Raw genomic sequence first — 22,975 nt, 5'->3', positions numbered from 1 at the left:
GGGAGCACATCTGGGGGGAGGTCAGCGCTGCTTGCAGCGGCTGGAGCGGCGTGACAACGGGGAAAAGGGGCGTCTTGCCGGGGGGGGACACGGCGACAAGTGGCTGCGGGGCGGCCGGGTCTGGTTTGGGGAAGCGCTGCGGGGGGGGGTGGGCGAGGGGCTGGGGCGTGGGAGGGTTCGGTGGTGCGGGAAAAGCGACGATGACACCGCTGAGTCGCTGACCAGAAAGCAAGACAGCCCTCCTCTCTGCCTCCTTGGCTAAATGAGGCTTGGAAGCATCGAGTTTTTCCGGTTTTCACAAAATTTACCCTCTAAACTTAGTGTTTGTGCACGGAACAGCTTCAAGCATGTGATTAATGCCGCTGCTACCTTGTGGGGAGAAATCTACCGCGGCAAATACAAAGAAAAACAAACCCCAGAGCCAGTCGTTAAATGACAAATGTTCTAGAAGCCAGTACAATGACATTAACAGTGCACAGAAATGCAGGAGCCTGCAAAACCCCTAATTACATGAGTAATCCTCATGTGAGTGCTGAAGTCATTGGGCCTCGATCACTTGATGTGCACCACAGGACTTTTGGAAAAAGAGCCACATGTAATACCATCCAAATGAGGCAGATTCCATGTGGACACGTGTATCTGCCTAGATTAATCCCCCTTTGCAGCACGAGGGCCTTCGAGTGTCTGCAATATTCACCTGTTATGGAGTTTAAGACCTGCAACTGTGAAGATGATTGATTTTTGGGAGGAAGTATGAAAACGCACAGCTTCAAAACAGCATTAGCTTGGAGTGAGGCTGATGGCAGATCGTCCCTAGGACATGGAGAGTACATGAGCAACACTGCAAAGGCAGCAGGGGAATCATCTTAAATTCGTGTTTAGGGGGTAAATATCTTCTATTCATAGGGGCCTAGTGGGAAGCTCTAATAAAACCCCAAAATGAAACAGAAAAGCTGGTTTTGCATGTCTTGAGATTGTCTCTGTGGATCAGCATAGCTTGATTTTGAAACAGGGATGTGAGATGGAAAATGGTATTGGAGAGCAGGAAAAAGTTTAAAAACAAAGCAAAATACCCAACAAACAAAAACAGGGAGTCAGTGCCTTGTGTTTCAAAAAAACCAGTTTCTGAGCAACTGCTACAGCTGGATCTTTGCTGCTTGGGTAATCACCATGAGCTGGTTTTAAAATGAAGCCTTGATAAAGCAGAGCCACAAAAGTATCTGAGACTTGGGCAACACGATTATTTTTGTAGCCTGACTGATGCAACCCCGTTGGTCAATCTTCCTTTCAGCCTACAATGGCTGTTTAATTAGCAGAGGTGGGAGAAACAAGCAGTTCTTGTCCCCTGCTACAGTGTGAAAACCTTGGAGATCTCGGGATCTGTGCTCTGGCAGATGAGGGCACTTGGGCTTTGGGCATGAAGCAGAAGCTGAGGTGCCATGTGTGGAAAACGTGGGTCCTTCTCATAAAGAAATGAGGTGTTTCTGATGTTTGGAACATAAAGAAATAGGTAAACTGTTTTTTTCAGGAACACAGCTTTGGAAGGAGGCAGTAGTTAGGGTAGTAAGATTCCAAGGTTGGTCTTGGGATCTGGGCATATGTCACACCTGAAGAAAAAGGTCTGGCAGAGGCAGCAGAAGGATAGTTCTTGCTTTGATGGGTGCATTTGTTGGGAAGAATATATCGGGTTATAAAGGACTATTCCCTTTCCTGACAATCCTGTGACTGCAGTAACCATTAGCAGTAACAACCTCAACTCGGTCAGTAGCTCTAAAACCAGTCCAGAGTGCGTCCATCTGATTGTGAATATTTTTCAATGTGGAAAACTTTGTATGACAGGTGTTGGTTTGTGTTCTCCACCCTGGGTGTTTGTATTCAAGCCTCAAAGAGGAAACAGAGGTGAAGAAGCTGGGAAATCGGCCGCTGTGCCTGGAAGAGCCTCTCCCTGCTGGGTCATCCTGTGTGTTGCCATTTGACAAGGGAAGGTTTAGGTACCTTTGGATGGCTTTTAGGCTTTTCCCGGGCTCGGTGTTTAAATTCCAGCCAAGCTCTTCCCTCTGAGATAAAACCCTGCTCCTGCTGATAGGTCTGGTATTTGAATGAAATCTGCTACAGGAAAAAAAAAATCTTGACAGGGATAAACCTGCTAAATATCCTTCAGTGGTATTCATGATAACCGGGAGCCTGTTAAGGGTCTAGAGCCTTCCAGGGGAAGAACAGGCAAAATGTGAATGTTTAATAGGGAGAGCAAGCATTTCTCATAGCAAGAAAACCACCTTTTGCATGTGAAAGGAATGGGGACAGGTGGCACATACATGTTTGTTTTGCCCTAATCACCCTTCCCAAGTGGTATCATGATCATCGAGGAGGAAGAGGGGGCTGCAGCCCAACGTTTCAGGGCTTTAATAGCACAAACCATTAGGACCAGAACTGCCTGTCCTGGCTGCTCTAGGAGCTTCAGGCAATAACTGCTGCCATCTGGTGCCATGAGTCCGGCTGCACACGCCGTTCATGCTGGTCCGGCATTGGGACACAGCGATGTTTCTACATGGTACATGTTAAATTGAGAGAACAGTCTTTGCTTATGCTTTGAATTATCCAGTGGGTTACCTGCACCTCCACCAGCCTTCAGCAGGAAAAACCACTGACTTTGGAGAGAGTCAAGTAGTCCTGCTAATAAAGTGTAATCTAAAGGAATGTGAAATTTATACCTTACATTCCTCCATTCCTCTCTTGCTTTGATGAGTTGTTTCTTGTTTATGTCAGAACAGAAAAGTTGTGGCGTTTGGTTTTTTTGTTTGCTTGTTTTTAATACAGTGGAAAAGCGAGAGGTGCAGAACTGGAGACTGTATATGTCACAAGTCAATTTGAGTTTCGAAGGACTGTGATCATAAGATCTAGATCCTGGAGAAGTCATCAGTTTAAAGCCTTTTTTGATATCATGATTGCTGTATCAACTGTAAAAAAAATTGGGGTGCAGGGAAAAGAAAAAACAAGGGGCAGGACACATTTGTGACAGTTACCAGCAGATTGGTTTGTCTTGCTAATTTGTCTGGACAGATTCTAACTGAGTGTGGGGAGGGGACGGGGACACAGTGTCCGTGCCATGCACGTACAAGCACTTTCAGGGCACTCTAGGTGCAGAAATCGGGAAAGACGCATCGAGACCTCGAGAGCCATCTGCCGGCACTGCCAGAACCAGGGTGACGCAAGGACAAGAGCGGTCGTGCCCAACGCCACAGCCAGTCTGAAAGTCACCAAAGTTTTGTGAGCTTCGCTGCTTGTGGTTTTTGTTTTCAGTTTTCGCTGCTGACCCTGAGCCAGGTTCTGCTGTTTAATGAGCTGTCGGTGGTGAGCAGCCCCTTCAGAAGCGCTTGCCAAGGTCGGGGAGGAGCTTGCAGTCTAATGCTGCGTTTCCTTGTCGATTGGATTAATGCTCCTTATCTCGTCCTCGCTCTGGCAAACATCCCATTTCCCTAACCAGTATTAGGACATCCCTGGTAATGGATTATCCCGCTGGAGGCTTTCATGAAATGGTTTGTTGCACTGCTCGCAGGCTGAGGGTGGTGGATCTTCATGTCTCTTTGGGTGCACACTGGACTTTTAAAAAGTCTTGGACTCTTTTTTTTTCAGCTGAGAACCATAAGACCTGGTCCACAGAGAGCAGAGGGGTTAAAACTGGAAGAGGGGGCAAGAGAAATTTTTGCCTTCCACTTAACTCTTAGATACGGGACTAACTCACTCCCCTGTAATTACCTAAAGATCAAAGGATGTCCTGACATGAGAGATCAGAACAAGCAACATCGCGAGAGAAGGCTGGGGGAACGCTGAGTTCCTGCCCAGCCTGGCGTGACCAGCTCCGCGTGCTGGGGGGATGGCGGAGGGGTGACGGCTCCTTGCCTGAGCTCCCAGCATGGAGCTCAGCCTCATGACCTGGGCGACTTTCTCCCCTTTCATGGGAGAGGAGACAAGGAGGGGCTTTGAGGAGAAATGGCCCAAAACATGGGTATAATAAATACATTCATAGCAGAAACAACTTGGTTCTTGTTCAGAGAATGCAGGGAGGCATCTATGCTGTCCGTGGGACCTGGTGTACCCAAGAGCCGAGGGAACCGCAGCCGGTGCCGGCCATGGCCTCCGCGTTCATGTGGATGCAGCTTTGTCACTTCTTTTGCAAATCAAACTGCATCGGTTCTCGTGTGACTGGCTTAAAGAATTCAACTACTGATCCCCATTACCGGAGCATGCAAACGTCTCTGAGTTTGGACTCATCCTCAGCTCAGAAAGCGCTTTTATCCTCCTTCTGGGGGAAGCAGAAATGGAGCGAGACTCAGTGATTTCCACTGGAGATGCTGGAAATCAGTAGCAGAGCAGGAAACTAGAGCTACATCTCTTCGTCTTGCTGCTTCAGATTTAAGGAGTTACAGTTGGAGAGTGAAAAAGAGACTATATGTTCCTGCGGGCACAGCACATGCCAAGCAAGCCTTAGCTGACGTTTCAAAGACTTATTGTTTTTAAAGTGGGCTCCTTCCATCTGGGAAAATGTTGTATTATTGTGGAGGGGGGAGGGAGGTGGAAACTTGCATCAGAAATCACTTGATTCTGCAGCCAGTTTGTTAGATGTCGGGCCAGGCATTGTTTAGATGTCAGTCCAGACCAAGAATAGTGGATCTGACCGACTGCGTGATGTGCTTACTTTGCCACCTGCTTTCGGAGACAAGCACATAAGCAAATGGCTGTTTTGAATGCTTTTATATGTGCGTTTATCTTGCAAGAGAGCTGTGTCACAGATGATGCTCAGGGAGGGAGCTCTCCCTAGACTGCCGCTATGTTAAAAGCACAGGAACTGAGGACTCTTTTCAATGGGGGTATTTGTTACAAAACAAGCACTGGTAGTATTTTGCATGCGTTCCCGGAAAAGAAGTCAACAGTCGATGCACACCATCTCATTGCTCTTTAATTTGGTTTGCGTCAGAGAGATCTTGAAGTCAAGAATTGCATTTGCAGATGCTTGGGCAGTTCACAAACCGCTGAAGCTGCCCAGAGGTTGTATAAAGTTAACGATGCAAAACACAGACTGTTCACGTCCAAATGGCAGGGGGCAAAGAGCTGCCGCTCTCCCATCTCCTTCCCTCTCTCTGGGGGCCTGAGCCTCACAGGCTCTTTTTTTGCTGTGCTCTGGATGCTGTTTTCCATCTCCCAGCTCTCTGACCTGCATGTTTCCCACTGTGCTAATCCCCGTCCTCGCTCGGAGTGGAGGAGAGTCCTTGAAATCCTCCACACTTGCGCATAGACACCTAAGCAAGGAGTTCCCAATAATCATTTTCAGGAGTGTGCTTAGAAACTTCTTGCCCCTCTGTTGAGGTGCAGGTTAATTGCTGGTCTAGACACAACTCCTTAGGTCAGAAGAAAGACCATTAAGTTCCAGTTAAACGCGGCCAGACAGCAGAACATCGTTATCTATGTTAGAATTTAATCAGGGTCCTGTGGCTTTTTCAAAGTGTCATTGAGTCTGTCCTGAAGCACACGCAGGAGAGCTGTGTGCCATACCTCAGATAACGATGGCACTCGGGCTGGCTCCGCTGTTGAGCTGTTCAGCATTTATTCAGGAGCTAAAATGTTCCCAGCGTTGCCCCTGGGGTGCTGGAAGCCTTCGGCTGGAACCACGCTGAGCGTCTGAAGGGCTGTGCTGCAGCAGGCACGTCCCGCAGATGTCCCTGGATTCCCCGACTGGCCTATCTGTAAGATCTGGGCACTTCAGGGCATTTTTTTTTTTTTTTTCCTTGGCTCTTGGTTACTCTGTTTTGAGACTTACCAGTCGTTTTCTTCTCCTTCAAAGTAACATATGGAAATGATTTGAGATCTGCTGCTCAAAGCAAACTCGCTCTGCACTGGGGACCGTTTCACACAACTGTCTGCCCGGTTGATGTGCAGCAAGACCAAAACCGGCTTCCACACACCAGCTTCCAGCGTCCAGAGTGGTTTTTAGTTTATGGCACAGGTCAGGATGGGGTTAGAGGAGGAAGCTCAAGTGCTGTCTTTCAGACTGTGTGGGTTTTTTTTGATCGTATCAATTCCTCGGTGCTCCTTTATCGCCTTTCTTGTGGCAAAATTACAGAAGTTGATACCAGATTTATTTACACTATAACTCATGCAGAGGCTCAGACTCCCTGGCAGAAATTGTGTGCTGCTGGGTGCTGTATGGCACGTACCCTTGTTTTCTCCTTGCACGCAGGTATTCTGATGTGTCACACTGACGTGTTACCCTGACGTGTTACCCTGACGTATCACACTGACAGCTGCCAAGTTCACACTGTCAACTCGAGCCTGGCCTGGAACCCAGAAGCCCTCAAATAGTCTATTGTTCAACAGGAATACATTTTTTTTCTGTCTTTTGGCTCTGAATCTATGGCTGTTCCTATGAATCGCAGTGTATAGTCTCAGCGAGGCACAGTGGGCAGCAGCAATAGGTGGTTATTTTCTATGCTAGTTAAAGCTTAAACAAAATACAAGAAGATGTGCCGAAAGGACACAATGTGAACCCTGCACCGACATCGTCACAGCCTGCAGTGAGCTCAGGTTTTAGTTCCATGGACTTTCTGATTGCCGGTCGATGTGGATTTTAGGGCTGTTGGGGTTAATGGCAGTTTCTGTTGGTAGAAGATGCTTTTCTGTGCATCTTTGGAGCCTGCTTGTACATTAAGGATGATAAATTTGCATGATTTAACATGTAAAACTGCGTGTGTGGGACAAACATTGGATGCTTCAATCTGACACTTGTTTGATTCGTTTGCTTTCAATGGCTTTTCTGAGGTGGTGGTACCTCATGATACTAAGTTGGTACAGTATCTTCGGCAAAAAAACCCCTGCTGTTAGAACTACTGTGTACTGCAGCAAATAACACCGGTCAGGAAGTGTTGTGGGTTTTTTTTGTTCTGTGCACACAGCAGGGGTGGAATTCTTGTATACTCTTATTTCTCAGCTCACGTAACTGCCTATTCCCTGAGCTCCCCAATCGCTGTCCTGCTGTTATTCCTGGCAGAGTGCATTTGCTCACAGAGGTATTTTTTCTGGCCTAGTGATCTATGATTTTTACTTATTATTTATTTTCTCATTTTCCCTTCAGGTGGATCCAGTGGCTCCTCAGCCTCTTCAGCTTCAAGCTGCTCCTTTAACGCTGCCCCTGGTGCCCTCTCCCCATGTTGTTCTCACTGTCCCATGCACAACAACCTCCTTACCCGCTGCCTTGTCCCCGATCTCCTTCCCCTCGATCTCCTTCCCCTCGGCTGACCCGCCGCAATCTCACATCCTTCCTCGCTGACTGCGGCGCTTTACGCCTGCAGGACAACACTGGCTCAGCCAGTATCTCTGTGGGGTTAAATGATTGCGTGGTGGTGAGCAGAACAGAAATCCCTGACTTCTTTCCTTCCCAGCGACCATTCTTAGCTTCTATTACTGTTGATCACCGCGTTGATAAATAGCACCATAAAAATTAGAGTAATAAATTTTAGTCTTTGTAAGAGCTTCTGGGAAGCTTTGTTAAAAAGCAAACAAATTATCTTCCCACTTGGGATGTTTCAGACACTTTTTACAGACAAATTTATTGGCCTTTTCTGAGACGAGGAATATGTATCCTACATGGCTTAATGCAGGATGGAGATGAGCCAAATGCCTAAGAGTGCTGAGGTGGCATTATCGCTCAGTTGATAAAGGAGTTGTGATGATCTTGAAGAGGGCTGATGGTTTAAATCATGAAAATTGTGCTTTTTGACTCCCTTATGAGGCTGACGCAGTAGGGGCTAAATGCACAAACCTAACAGTAGGGGACTTTACAAAAATGAGTGGACACACTGGTCCAGGTTCTCCATGGCAGTTAAGTAGCCATCTCCTCTTAACTTGTAGGGACCTAAATATCTGCACATTTTCTTCCAGGATCAGCCTAGAAATATCACACTTCAGGCAGTGTTTCTTCATTTAAAAACGAGAGCAATCAAGCTGCTATAATTTAGGAAGTCCTATCTGCAGCTTTCTGCAGGTCTGTGCTGTGACACATGATGATTCACAGCCCCTGCCTGGGGACTCATCTTTTCTCGTCCCTGCTCAGACTCCACCAGAATTTACCAGTCTGGGAAACTGAGTGTCCCACTGCTAAGGACATGTGATGGTTACAGTCACCGAAATCTCTGCCATGCGAACCCGTAGTGCTTGCCATTGGGATTTGAAGCAGGACTGACTACTAGATTTGCCTAAAAAGCAAATAAAACTGCCTCTGCTGGGTGTTCTCTGGCAGCTCCTCTGCTCCGCGCCAGCCGCAGCCTCGGGCGACGTTGCTTCATGAGAAACTCTCAATGCGTGAAGTTGTTTGAAATGAAAGTTGTGGGAATTAGTGCTGACGGTAAGGCAAGTTATTTACTCAGGAATGTTTATTGCTGAATTAGACAAGAGCAGGGTCTGACTGTAATTCAGACCAAATGGAACAGGGCTTTGTTTGTTTTTAATTTCTCTTACGTCTTTAACTGTGTAAGAATTAGCACATGAATACATATGAGCATCTGCCTATGAGCAGCCTGATTTAACTTTCAAAGATAAATCAGGGCTGACTCACAGCGGAGGAGCTGGACACAGTTAACGAGAGGGACCTCAGGTTGGCATCACAAGGCTCCTTTTGAAAGCCCGTTCTGTTCCCTTTATTCGGCTCCTGCCTTGGCCTCTGAACCCTCTGGCTCCAGCGCTCAGGACAGGATTGCACCACGAGCACCCTGCACAACACCGGACTTGTTTTCTTCATGAAGAGAATGTTGCAGAACAGGTTTTATGTACGGGTCTGATCTGTGTTCCGGGTGGGATCTATCCCAAAACACACCGGGACTTGTCCAAACAAGGTGTGAGACGTGACAATAGCAGACAGCTTGCAAACAGGGAAGATAAAAAGCAAACAATAGTTAAAGTGTGTAGGGGGAATGTGCACGACTTCCCCCTGCCCCCAGTGTTCAGAAACTTCTGTTAGTTTGTGTTATCAGTTGAGCAGGTAGATTTGACACCTCACAGTATTTCACAAATATTAATGATTCCTTACAATTCATATTGAGATGGAATTATTTTTTGGTAAAAGCTCTAATTTTTGGTTTACTGTCAGAGAATCCTGGACCCTGGCTTCTAATTAACCTGTAACAGAAACTATCGAACATCTAAGGAATGTGAACTGGGGAGCTAGTTTTGCTGTTGTAAATGCAGATCGAATATCTAGACCTAAGCTGTTTCTTTAATATGACAAATATTAAAGAAACACCATGTAAGATTGTTCCTGGTGCCTCGGGACAGCATTGTAACAGCACCAATTGCTTCTAATCTCAAAATATGCATTATATTGTTACTGGAATCCCTTTGGTTGTATGTTAAACAATTCTCTCAAATGAGTTCAGCAGCGGTGGGTTGTGGTTGAAATGCTCTCTCAGCAGTTGTAATATTGAGCTGTAAAACTGGGTGATTTTTTTTCCCAGCTCTAGGGAGATTCTGGCCCGAGCTCTTCGGCTGCTTCTCATGGGCTTTATATACACGAAGTGACGGGATCCACAGGGCTCACCTGGCCCATAAAGTCACATGAAATATGGATTTAAAATGGATTATCTTTGCCAAACTTGAACGCAATTTATTTTTCGCTGTGGTTCACCAGCAACTGCAGCTCTATTACTGATTAATTAACGCCTCGCAGGGGGGGACCCAGCACCCTGAGCCCTGACCGGGCCTCCACCGCGGGCAGGCGACGCGGCTTTTCTCCAGGCGCCCCCGCTACCGGACCGGCGGGTTCCCTCGCCCGGGACGCGAACCCGGATCCTACCCGCGGTGACCGGGGGAAGCGGCCCGGCCGGTACCTCCGCGCCACCCTGGTGCGCCTTAAAGCCGCAGGCGACGCTCAGCGAGGTGGGGCCCCTTCCCCGGGCTGCGAGCGCCCCCTTGGAGCGGAGGCGCCCTTGCGTTGCCCCTTTAAGGTTACCGCGGCGACGGGTCCGGGTGAGAGCGAGGCGCATTGACGTCACGGCGGGCGGTGATTGGCCGAGCCGGTTGGTTTCCGCTGGGAGCTGCCGCCGTTGCTGTCGCCGAGGCCGCGGCCGGGCCGGGACGGGCGGGGGGCGCTGAGGGCCCGGCGGAGCCGCCCGCGCCAGGTGAGCGGCGGCGCCCGGCCCGGAGCGGCGGGGCAGCCCCTGGGGAGGAGCGGGGGCGGTGGCGGGAGTGAGGCGAGGCCGGGCGGGAAGGGCGCGGAGCGGGCGGCCTGCGGCCTTGGAGGCGGGGGCCGGCCCTGCTGAGGGGAGCGGCCCGGGCCCGGAGCCGGCAGCTCCTGGGGCTGCTCGGGGCGGGTGCAACGGCCGCTTTGCTGCCTGGAGGCCTCGTGTCCGAGAGGGGAGAGAGGCCGCGCTGCGTGAGGCCCCGGCGGGTTTCCCGGGCGTCGCCTGAGGCGCTGGGCACGGCGGCGTTCGGAGCCTGGAAACGATCCGGGGGGTTCGGCCCCCGCCCCGGGAACGTTCCGACGGTGCCTTGGCCGTGGGGCTGCCCTGGCCCCGCGGTGAGGGGCGGGCAGGGCCCGGGCGGTTCGGAGCAGCCGTGCCGGGGCGGGGAGCGGTGGAAAACCTCGGGTTTGCAACGTGCAGAAAAAAATACTTGGTGAAGTGCTGGAGTTTTCCTGATTTCCTTGGTATTTTCTGCAGCCGTCTCGCTGTTCTCCTGAGTAGCCGTGTCCGCTGTTTATCAGCACGGGGCTCTTTCTGTGGACTGTAATTTGTGAGGCTGTCAGGGAGCCACCGAGTTTCTCTGGGGCTGTTAATTAGGACTGACCCTCCCTGTGTTAGTCGTCAAAACAAAAGAAGTAACTGGAGAACTTTAAGGCACTTTTTCAGTCCATACTCGGCGTTTATGCAGCACATAATACATGTGTCTGTGTGTACTTATGCAGGGATTAACTGGTACAAGAGTGAAATCTGTTTGAAGTGTTGGCAATTTTGCATTAACTCTGGTCCTCCTGTAATCTCCAGTAGCGTAATTCAAAGGGCCATGGTGTTATGTTGCCTGTGTGGCCTGTATTTCTACATCTGCTGCCTCAGTAGCATAAAACACAATATGACTGTGCCACTTGGCTTTTCATCGACTTTTCATTTCTCAAAATTATTTTGTCTTAGTCCATTTTTTCTCTTTCAAAAGCTTATCCTGGGATCAACATAATCTTACTGCATATTCATAAGGTGTTGCCACTGTCCCTGTACAAGGTAACTTTCTTTATATTTCATCAAAAATGCCCTGAGAAATTCTTTCCTGTTTCTTTAGCTGTCTCAGTGTTAATTACTTTATGAAAAAAATGACTTGTTTATATATAGGTATATAAAAATATATTTTAAAATAGATCTGTTACTTGGAAGGAGGGGAAAAAACCTGCTAGAAAAACTTTTGAAAGTGCTGCAGCTGACACTGTAATTTTGAGGTCTGTTGAAAACCCTGCATCATAACAGATGTGCTCTTGATTATTTACAATTGAAGAAATATTTTTGGGATTGCAGTGTATCCAGAGAGATAATTCTGAAATATAGACCAGTGTAAACTGGCAAGTAGCTTTTTAGGAGTAACGCCCGTAATTCCATAACTTCTATTAGTGGACTCTGCCTTGGCATTTGGCAAAGTGGCTTTGGCTTCAGCCTTGACGTGTTTCACTTCCGAATACTTTTCATACCAGCCTCTCGGATTCCCAGTTGCCACCCACCGATCTCCTGGTCATCATCCCCGTGACCCCGCGCAGACTGTGCAGCTCTGGGAGCTGAGCCTCCACTCCCATCAAATACTGGGTTTAATCCGCAGAAGTTTTAGGTGGAAGCTTCCCTGACTCGGAGAGCTCACAGGGCTTGAGTTGTTGAACCTTTCTCAGCTCAATTAAATGCTTTTCCTTTTGTGGCTATAGAGAATGCAGATTTTTTAATTTATTTCTAGGCGCTAAATAAGTTCATAGCTTTTTCTTTCAGGGTTTAGCTTATTTACTAGTCTTACAGATAAAGGTAGTTTTATGCTGTGATATCAGTAAGATAATAATGCAGGATAATGTGCCTGACTATATTGCGCAGCGGCGTCTTTGTTTCCACTAGTTATTTAACCTTCTCTTTCTCTTCTCTTCAGCAATGGCAGCTTCCAGCAGCAGCAGCAGCGAGGAGGAGCGTAGTCTTCGGGAATGTGAACTTTACGTCCAAAAACACAACATCCAGCAGCTGCTGAAGGATTGCATTGTACAGTTATGCACAGTGAGACCTGAACGACCCATGGGATTCCTCAGAGAATATTTTGAAAGACTGGAGAAGGTAAAGATACATAGCAGGAGGGAAGGAGAGTGGAACAGCCTAAATTCATGTCATCTCTTTGTGATTTAGAGGCTGTTTCATATTTGACCGGTGTTTGTATTGGCCATTTGAAATTGGAACTGATGCTTTTGGAAAAAGAAATTCTATTTTGTGGTAGATTATGCCAGCTGATCATTGTGTAAAAGCATTTCTGTCAGAGTATGCAGGGGAGAACATAAACTGCCAAGAGGTACTGCTCACATAAGTGAGCAGATAGCAAATACGGTCGTGTCTGTACTTAGATGATAACCGTGGCGTTAGACCTTGGTTACGCGCTGGTGATCGGCATTTGATTTTTTTATATTGGGATAAATGGCTTACAATAATTCGAGTACAGCACAGTAGCAGGTGAGTGCTGTTCTGCAGGCCCAGCTGAAGTCAAAGGGAAGTATTTGCATTCTATTTTTTTTTTTAATGGGTTAAGTATTTTGTATATGAACGAACAGTATGTGTCTGTGGTTGGTGGTGTTGCCCACTTTGTGGAGAGGCAGTTTAAACCAAACACTTAGTACTGCTCAAGCTATTTTTAACAACGTCTCAGTCAAGACTTGTTTCTCTAAAATCAGAAGATAGAAACAAGGTTTTAAATATGTCTTGCCCTCATCCTTTTGAAATGTAGAGCTGTTTTATCAATTGGCAAAAGGCAGGAAGTGAAACATAATTCCAGGGATCGGTGCTCGCTCTGTGGTTATCCGAGAGGTGTAAAATGTAAACTTGCTGCTCTGGTTATCTAGTGTGTGTCTCCTCGAAGCGGTGATGTTATCCACGGGCTCTGTGCACCTCTGGAGCGGAGCAGCAGCCACACGGTGAGCTGCCCAGCTCGGGGGGGACAGTTTGATCAAGGGCACTGGGACAAACCCGGCTTTTCAAAGTGCTGGAAGCTCTCTGAGAACAGATCACTCCTTGTTCTGTTAAGTTAGGTCCCAAAACCCCATTTCCTTAACGCTGGGAGAAAGTAATTTGCGCTGCAAATGCTCTGGCTCCAAGGTTGGCTTTTTCGGTTTGTTCTTAACCTGATTTTAGTTGATTAAGGTGAATCTTCTGGTACATAGAAGAATCAAATTTCTGTGTGCCCAATTAGTTAGGCTTCATTTTATTGTAAGTACTCTAGTCTTTACAATATCATTACAACACAGCACAACAGGTGCTGAAGGAAATGAGGAAAATGTGTAACTTTATGCAAAGTTGACAATCTGTGGTTTGTGGAAAAAAACTACTGTTTGGCCTCTAACATCCTTCCTGCAGCTCTTTTGTAAGTGGTGTTCATATTTCTTTCTCCTAAAATAACTGTTGGTTATTGAGTATCGAGTTGGTCCATGACTTGACCTTGTTTCAAAAGCTTCTCATGTAACGTGGATTTCCAAGGAATTGCTCCTCTATCTCTCAAATCAAAAAAGGCTTAACGCCTCACAGCCGAGGGGAAGGACGGCTGAGTTTGCTGTTGGGGAAAACGTCTTTATCAAATGCAGAATTTCTTCATTGTCTGTTGAATACACTAGTGGAAGGTAGAATCAACTTGTTTATACTTTTAAATTTATTAAACTATTAGTGTAACTTATTAAAGTAAACACCATTGTGCTAGGAATGTTACGAATGAAAGGCATATCTGCCATCTGTTTCGGAAAGGCCTTTGATCTTGCTCTTGTCTCCTGTTTGCCTTAATGTGGGAGTGACAGTACACAGGAAGCTCCCTTGCACTGCAGGCTCAATTGGAATATAATATCTAATGACTTTTTTTTTTAACTGGATTATGTGACACAAACATGTCTTCCTTCCTGTTTAGGAGGAAACAAAACAGTTGTTGAATCAACAGAAGTCTGGTTCACGCTCAGACTCGCGGGAGGATGAAATCTCTCCTCCTCCTCCCCTGAACCCCGTGGTTAAGGGTCGAAGAAGGCGCGGGGCCATCAGTGCTGAAGTCTACACAGAAGAGGATGCTGCATCTTATGTTAGAAAGGTGCTCAAACTTTTAAACATTGCTAAGAATTGCATCGGCAATTGGAGAGTTTAAGACCACCCTCTGTCCAGTGTATTAAATCACGGAGCTCCTGTAGCCTGTTAAGTCTTGTGATAACCATGAAAAGCAGACCTGTGCATGTAGCTGTTTAATTGGAGGTTAGAATAAGCTGTCATGCAATTAAACCCTTTATGCATAGCATAGACCTTTTCCCTTTGAAGTAATATATGTTTGTATGTGGATATATTTTATATATATAAACAAAGTGCTTCCAGTTATCTGACAGCTGCAACAACATCACGTTTAGCCTGATGGCAGAGCAGACTTGCTGCTGTTCCTAGGAAAATGCAGGTTGAACAGATACTTGTACTCTTGCAAAAAACCTTACAAACTTAGCATGGAATGGCACTTTCACAGTTGCATAAAATAATACACATTTTTATTTATCTTCTGTGCAAACTGGCTGTAAACATTGACTATATTTGGTTTTAGATCTATAGTGCTTGAAAGAAACTGGAAAAATTCAGCCAGTGTTTTGTAGCAATTTGGATAATTTAGTTATGTAAGGGAATGCAGAAATTTTTCTTCAAAAATGAATCAGTTACTTTTTCTGATTATATCCTAGGTTATTCCAAAAGATTATAAGACTATGGCTGCTTTGGCGAAAGCCATTGAGAAGAATGTGCTGTTTGCCCATCTGGATGATAATGAAAGAAGGTAGGAATAAATGTTTGTAGTTTGAGTGCAGACTTCAGAAAGAGCTGAATGTGTCAGACTGTACAAAGCTGCACAGCCTCTGTATGACCGACAGATTAACCACACAGAGGTTATAGAAAAAGTGTCGATGGGTTGGAGGTACAGCTGTATGTGGAGGTACAGCTGTATGTACACATGCAGGGCAGTTGTCCAAGCAGTTGTCTAATTTTGATTTCCTTTTTTCAGTGACATCTTTGACGCAATGTTCCCTGTCACTTACATTGCAGGAGAGACTGTCATACAGCAAGGTAAGTGACAATGTTTGCATTAATAAATAAGTTGGAGATGGTGACCAGACTCTGGCCTAGTGCTCTTCTTAGTTTTGGGGTTTTTTTTGAAAATAAAAACATTATCTGGATGCAGTGAACCCTTTCTTGCTGTGTTATCTGAAGCACAGTTCATGCTAAAGTGAGGACTGGAGCGATTGCAGGAAGATGTGGTTTCATTGCATATGTTATCGATTGGAAACACTGTCCTTTGATAGCTCTGTAGAACACATTATGTTAGTTTATGGATCTGGAACACCTTTCTAGTAGTCCTGGAAATGCTGCTGATCTCCCACATACCAGTAGATGTCCCCTTTCCCAGGACTGGGAGGAGTGGGAAATCAGCAAAATGTGAAATTTCACCCTGTAAGCTGTGCAAAATTTGACTCTGCCAATCATGTATTCAATTATTTTTTTCTTCTTTAGGTGATGAGGGTGATAACTTCTACGTTGTTGATCAAGGAGAAATGGATGTAAGCATTATTGGTAGTTTATTAATGACATGGTCATGGTCATCTCCCTAGCAGAAGAATAGTCTCATCTTTGTAAACTTCTTCTACAGGTCCTTCCTTTAGCAGCTTTTCTCATGAGTTCTTACTTGTAGAAGCTTATTTTGCTTTGGAGCCTCTTTGCTCCTTAATGGCTCAGTCTGGCTGTCCAGACTGTGTGTTATTTTGAGTTTCAAAATGAGTGATTCAGACACCAACACGATCCTAATGCTTTACAAGTGCAGGGTGGAGTGTAGCTGAGGTATGGGACAGGCTTTAAGAATGACTAGCCTTTTTATTTTCCAGTCCAAATAATCCATAGTTTTCTCTGACAGAGACTTTGAGATTTTATTTCTTATCAAAGGGTTTTGGGATTCTACACGTGTAGTCTCTGTGCACGTGATGTAGGAGAGAGTCCCTTTGTTGATGAAAGTGAAAACGGGGGCTGGGACCGGCGTCGGCTGTGAAGTGTTGATGAAACACTGAAATGGTCAACACTGACTGTGCAGATGTGAGAATTTTCCTTTAAAGAAAATACGGGGCAGCAGGAGCTTTGTGTTATCTCTGACCAGCTCACAGGACACCGTGTGCCTTGGCTCACTGCTGTCCTCTGCCTTGCAGGTTTATGTGAACAACGAGTGGGCAACCAGTGTTGGTGAGGGTGGAAGCTTTGGAGAACTTGCCCTGATCTATGGAATTCCCCGCGCTGCAACTGTCAAAGCGAAGACGAACGTGAAGTTGTGGGGCATTGACAGAGACAGCTATAGAAGGATCCTGATGGCAAGTATTCTTCTAGCTGTTGCTGCGTGCTCGCCTGGAATTATGCTTTTGGTTTTACTATTCGCTCAGTTTGACCTTTTATCTGTGCCTGTCCTTTGCCGGAGTTATTTATTCAAAATCCTGCTATCTGTTTAGCAGTCAGAAAGCTGATCACTCAGCGTACATCTTATCAGGTATGGGGCAAGGGGGAATCTTACATTAGTGAACAAAACCATACCAATGCAGTATTAAATTGGACTAAAAATGTAATACCTGTGGGTTAGCTTGTCACATGCTTTGATTCTGCTCTGCATTTAGCTTGCTATTTGTAAGTAGTGTGTGTGAACAGCAGTTGTAACTAACTTGAAGCAGGTCTTGTGAATTTTGATAAGGTTATACAGTTAGAATGCATGTAAGAAATGTGAAGTCTGCAACAAATGCTAAGTACTTCATGAAGGTTGCTGAACTCTGAAATATTACTGAAATAATTAAATTTGAAACATTTAATCTTGTGTGTTTGGGTTCTGTGAGGCAGGATGCAGTATGTCTTAAATTTGTTTTTGTCTTGAGTTTTATTTGAAGCCTCATGTAAAACATGAAGTAGAAGAGTAGAAGGAGAACTTATTTTGTGCGCTTTTTTTTTTTTTTTTGTAGGGGAGTACCTTGAGAAAGAGAAAGATGTATGAGGAATTCCTTAGTAAAGTATCTATATTGGGTAAGTAAGAATATTATTGTTCTGAAGTGGAATAAATTGCCATATTTGTAATAAAGCTTTTACCCAGCATTATGATGATTACAGGCTATTGTGATAATCCATTCAAACTGATTGCAAAGCCTGTGCTGCTTTTCTGCATAATTTCAAAATAATTCTGATTCAAGTCTTGATATCTGATGCACAAACATAGCCAGCAATAGGTTGACCTCTGTATAAAGACAGAGCAAAAAGTATAATTTGTGCCTTGAAAAGATACCCTGTTAATGAACAATTAATTCCATAGAATCTCTGGACAAGTGGGAGCGTCTCACTGTAGCCGATGCATTGGAACCGGTACAGTTTGAGGATGGGCAAAAGATTGTGGTCCAGGGAGAGCCAGGAGATGAGTTCTTCATTATCTTGGAGGTAAGTAAGGTCAAAATTATAATAAAAGCTTGGAACTTTTTTTTTTTAACATGGCTTATTCTGTCCCTAAGTAGACACTTGGAGAAAAATGAAATAGCCAAGACGTTTTGTGCTTAGAGAGGAGGGAGGACCAGCTGTTTTTAAAGAGCAGTCTGGTGAACTATGCAGGGACTGTGGCGTGGTTTTTAGACTGAGATGTTGTAACAGTTACTGCTGCAAAGTAGCTGATTCCTTGTGGAATTCAGTGTTTCGAGTGGTGCTGGAAATTCCAATTGTTTAATTACTGTGCTTTATTAAAGGGCACAGCCGCAGTGTTACAGCGTCGATCAGAAAATGAAGAATTTGTTGAAGTGGGCAGACTGGCACCTTCTGATTATTTCGGTGAGTTACGTAGTGACGACTACGGTTACATACGCTGCTGTCACCATTTCACCTGTGCTGTGTTGATGATAACGAAGGGATGGATTTGTTTAATTGCTGTTTTGGCTCACTCTTGTGGTTTCAGCCAATGTGAGGTGAGTATCGGAGTCACTTGGCATTCAGGTGTGCACGCATGTCACAGAAATGTGATTGTTTTAGAGTGCTTTAACTTAGAAGGGGCCTGGTGGTGATTAGCTCTGAGTTTGCTACCCAGAGCAGAGCCAACTTGGAAATTGCAACAAGTAGCTCAGGGCTGTGTCCGGTCGAGTGTCTCATCTCTGCAGGGATGGAGATCCCACAACCTCTCTGGGCAATTTCTTTCAGTGTTTAACCAGCCTTGTGAGGATTTTTTTCTTCATGCCTGACAAGAACTTCCTGTTCTGTAACTTGGTGCTTTCTCTCTGCCTTTCACTACACAGAGAGCAGTCTAGTTGTGTCTATAATTACTTATTATGTAGCTGAAGGCAGCAATTAGATTCCCTCCTTAGCCGCTTGCTCCCCAGGTCAGACCAACCCAGCTCTTGCAGCATCTCTTTGGACATTCTGTGCTGCGATCCCCAAACCATCTGGGTGGCTCTGCTTTGTCAGCATCTTGTACTGGGGATCCCAAAAGTCTGTGGTACTCTGGACGTAGCCTCCCAAGTGCAGATCAGGGTCTTTTCTCCTTCTGTCGAAGATTTTCAGCTAAAAGTTACATGGCATATAAGTTACTTTGGCTTGGAAAAGCTTATGTGTGCTGGCAAAGAAAGACTGAGATCCTGTTAAAAGTACTTGTGAAGACTTGGAAATAATCTTCACATGGAACTAATCACTTGCCTAGTGCATGTTAATGTATTTTGGATCACAGATAAGGACTGGAGATGTATGCTCAGAGTGTTCCTGGAGTATAATCTAACAGTGTGTAACGAGATTCCTGGGGTCCTTATTTTGGGTTCAGAAGAGAAGTGGCTTGCGGTTCTGAAGCAAATAAGGCAACCTGTTCAGAACCTACTACTTAATGTTTAAATACTTCCCCCTGAAAAAAAAAAAAGCCTAACTTTTTTTCTCATGTTTAAGGTAGGTCCTCTCTCCTTAGTCCTGCTAAAGCCATCTAGATTTCTGCTCAGTGTTTCATCTTCGTAGATGACGTAACCAGCAAATATGTTGCAAGGCCTGTAGTGGGATGTACTCCAATTCCAAATATGTTGTTTAGCAGTTGTAAGTTACTTGAGACAAAGCTTCTGGCATCGTTGTGCATAACTTATGAAATGAGAATCCCAGAGTTCGAGACGCTCACCTTCCCCAGCCCCACGGCAGTCACATTCTCATTCCTGGCTACCTGTGGCTCAGAGGCTCCTGTCTTGTACATTAGGATTTTTTTACTTCAGTACCGTGGTTCAATACCTGAGTTTCCTAGAAATACCAGAACTGAACAGTAGCGTACCTTACATGTGAGAGAAAGAACTACTTATTGACTAGGAAAATTAAATGGTTAATTGAAATATGACCTTTTCTCAAATAGAAACAATGTTGAAAATTCTTTAGGCCTTCAGGCAGACTTGAATGTGGACAAGCTTTTTAATTAAAAAAACAAGTAGGTTTTTTTTTAACTGCATTCACAGTTCCTTCTGCTATAATGTAACTACACAGATAATTGTTCTGATCAGTGTTAAAACCTGAATTACGTTCTGTTCCATTTTTACAGCAGTTTGAAATACAACAGGGTAAATTCTTTGTCTCTTGCCCGTTGATTTTTAACACTGTTCGCACTTTCCTGTTGCCCTAGGTGAAATAGCTCTGTTGATGAACCGTCCTCGTGCTGCCACAGTTGTTGCTCGTGGCCCGTTGAAATGTGTAAAGCTCGATCGACCTCGATTTGAACGTGTCCTGGGTCCGTGCTCAGATATTCTCAAGCGAAACATCCAGCAGTACAACAGTTTTGTATCGCTGTCTGTCTGAAACCCTCCTCCCTACCCGAAACATGCTTCACCAATGCAGACTGCTTTACTCCCCTTGTGCAGAGCCACATCGCCACTGGCATTTGCAGCTTCCTGTCTGTCCAAAAAAAAAAAAAAAAAAAAAAAAAAAAAATTGCTTGCCATGGCACTATTATTAATTTAGAGCATATTAGTTCTGTGCTCTCTGTCCCATTAAATGAATAGAAAAAGTTCTATGGACACGTTTGCTCTTACGGCTTCTCTCTGTGCAAGTGTCCAACTCGGGCCATCGCAGCCTTGCTTCAGCGAGGGGACATCTCCTGCCACCGTGCCAATTGCCACACAGCAAGGAGGTGACAGTGGGGAGGGGGGTGGAAATTAAAGGTATTTCTCAAATTGTTGGACAGATTTTTAAGGCTGTGGTCAGAATCTGCTGTATTTCTTTTCAAACGAGAGCTGCCCTTGTAACTGAGCTTCTCGGGGCTTGGGGTTTTCTTTTTTTCTTTTTTTTTTTTATAATTTTCTGGGTACTGTAATCCTGGGTTCAATCATTGAGGCATCAGCTGCTAAGAAAGCCACAGTTGGAATTTAACAGTATAATTGTTCCTGTGTTTGCTGGTTTGAGATTGCTTAGTTATGTTTTTGTCAAGTGTAAAAGCTTTCAAGGTTAATAGTTCTGGTGAACTACTGCAGTTGTTACTTAATTTGCTGACTTGCCGCAACTGATTTTTCTCTTGTTCTTTCTTCAACGATAGATATGCCATTTAAAACTCTTCTGTTCAAAGTGGCAAGAACCAAATGTTCCATTAAATGCCTAATTTTGGTCTCTAGTACATCGGTTGGTGTCAGAATGGCACAGCTGCCCAGCTGTTAGTGATGTTGAAGTATTTAGATTGGTGTAGAAATTGGAAGCAAACATTTTATTTTCCCTGTGACTCTTGCTTGTTTTGTATTCCTCAGTTGACTTCTTAAAAAATGATCATCAGTTGGGGTGACCCTTTGTTACCAGGGAAAAGGGTATTTATGGGCAGCATCAGTTGCAGGTGGTGAGATTGCTGGTCCATGTGGATGCCGATATTCTTGGTGGAGAATGTGAGGCAGAAAAACTGAATGTTTTAACTTTCCTGCAACACTCAGTTATTTTAAGTTTTTTAATTGGTCAATTCATAATTTTAAAAATGGCTAATTATAAATTAGTTTAAATACAGAAGGTGCATTCTCTTTCCTTGCCTATGGAATTCACATGCCACATATTTCATACTCACTCTTTTTTCCAAGTTCAATGTGTTGCGGAGTCTTAAATGTATTTCAGTATTTACCAGCTTTGTGTTTCATTATTCTGTGCGCACCAATACTTCCCAGAAGTTTTTACTGAATTCCACGGTTCAATACTGGTAGGCAATTTTTAAGGTTTCCTTTAAACTGTAGTTTCTATAAAGTAGCGTAGGTTTGTATTTGGGAGTGACAGCAAGCAGTTTTGCATTCGTTGTGCAACTACTTCTAACGACAGAGCCCTCGTTTTATTTCCTTTGTGAGGTGATTCAAATTCAACAGACTTTTTCCCAGGCGTGTAGATAATGAGAAAGAGTCTGTTAATTGACGCAAAATAATGCTGAGGGTATCAAGCCTTTACGAAAGGTTTCAGGATATTTCCGAACCTGAAATCCCAGTCATGGGATTTAAATGCCTGTGGTTTGAGTTCTCTATTCAGAGGTGGAGTAGAGGATTTGTGCCAGAGTCCTTAAAATGAGTAAGCAAATGCTACTTTTTTGGGTTTCTTTTTTGGGTTTCTTTTTTTTTTTCCTTTTTTTGGTAAAACTGTTTTCTTAAGTTTTGACTCTATCCAGGTTTTTTCTTCATGTATGTTCTTCGTGTTACTTTAAAGCACCAAAAACTGTGTAAGCTAGTTAGAGCTCCACAAAAAAATGCACATTTTTTTTATATAAGGCTTTCTTATCAAGTTTCACTACCGCATCTTTTTAGCTTGCTGTTTACTCCCTTTTGTAGTTTTACCTACAAGATTTTAAGATAAATCAACTAAGTCTGAGTTAAATATTAATGACAGTTATAGCTTTACCTTTGTGTGCAATTTAAATATGTTTGAAACCACGATTGGCATAGTTTTGCCTTAGCTAACATTCAGGGCTTTAGAAGTAAGTTTTTGCTAGTCCACCTTAGCGAATTGATGAAGTCTATTGCCCTAGAAAGCTATAGTCAACCAGAGGACCATTTTTGTATTGTTACCTGACTATATAAGTCTGATTTACTGTATGTGCTAATATATTATATTCCTTTTGTTATAGATTGTCCTAATGGCAGGTAAAGCAATAAAATGATTTAAATTCTTAAAAGCAATCAGTCTATTTATTTTTTTTCTCCATCTGTATATTGTCTTTTCCTTTGGCCTTGGAGGATTTGTTGTTAATGAGGTGGTAGAAACTCAGAAGCTTGATGGACGAGCTTTGGAGGTGAGAAGGTACCTGCACCTCACCTGAGCGTCTTTTAGCAACTTCAGTCTCTCATTAAGGTTGGTAATTCCCATCCCAGCCATGTTTTGGAGCTCACAAGCTTCTCTAAGTTGTCTGCGTACCCTTAATGGAAGTTTGGAACATGTGATGATTAATCGTGAATGAGTCCTGGTGGCCAGACAAGGAGAAATAGAAAAAAGAGGGGTTTTCACACTAAGATGAAGGAGGGAAAGTTTGAGAAGTGGTACCTGAAGCAGCTCAGACTGGATGTGTTTTGCACCTGGCTCTGAGGAAGCTGTCACCCAACTTTGGAGACACCTTGAAAAGCTACTGTGTAAAGGAGAATAAGAAAGCAATCTTGCAACCCTTGTTAGTAGCAGCCATTTAAACATCTGTGGGTTTGTTTCCTTTATCCGGCCCTCCCTTTCCCCTTTGGCCAAAAAAAAAAAAAAGC

The 22,975-nt window shown here is 44.6% G+C and overlaps 1 protein-coding gene across 2 annotated transcripts; it reads left to right on the top strand.

The window, feature by feature from the left end:
• The first annotated feature begins 10,067 nt into the window (after nt 1–10,067).
• On the top strand, nt 10,068–22,393 carry PRKAR1A (protein kinase cAMP-dependent type I regulatory subunit alpha). Of its 2 annotated transcripts, XM_065648067.1 has the most exons (12): nt 10,068–10,163; nt 11,194–11,258; nt 12,154–12,332; nt 14,155–14,328; nt 14,954–15,045; nt 15,271–15,332; nt 15,777–15,823; nt 16,460–16,618; nt 17,252–17,312; nt 17,596–17,717; nt 18,017–18,098; nt 19,903–22,393. In XM_065648067.1, the coding sequence occupies exons 3-12, from the start codon at nt 12,156–12,158 to the stop codon at nt 20,073–20,075; spliced, it is 1,149 nt and encodes a 382-aa protein (XP_065504139.1). In that variant the 5' UTR covers nt 10,068–10,163; nt 11,194–11,258; nt 12,154–12,155; the 3' UTR covers nt 20,076–22,393. The 2 variants fall into 2 exon arrangements, with proteins under 2 accessions (XP_065504139.1, XP_065504138.1); XM_065648066.1 differs by lacking the exon at nt 11,194–11,258.
• The last annotated feature ends 582 nt before the right edge of the window (nt 22,394–22,975 follow it).

The sequence above is a fragment of the Caloenas nicobarica genome, chromosome 18, assembly GCF_036013445.1.
Source record: "Caloenas nicobarica isolate bCalNic1 chromosome 18, bCalNic1.hap1, whole genome shotgun sequence".
Classification (NCBI taxonomy): domain Eukaryota; kingdom Metazoa; phylum Chordata; class Aves; order Columbiformes; family Columbidae; genus Caloenas; species Caloenas nicobarica.
The sequence above is the reverse complement of the archived record's forward strand: the minus strand, read 5'-3'. Positions and strand labels throughout refer to the sequence as shown.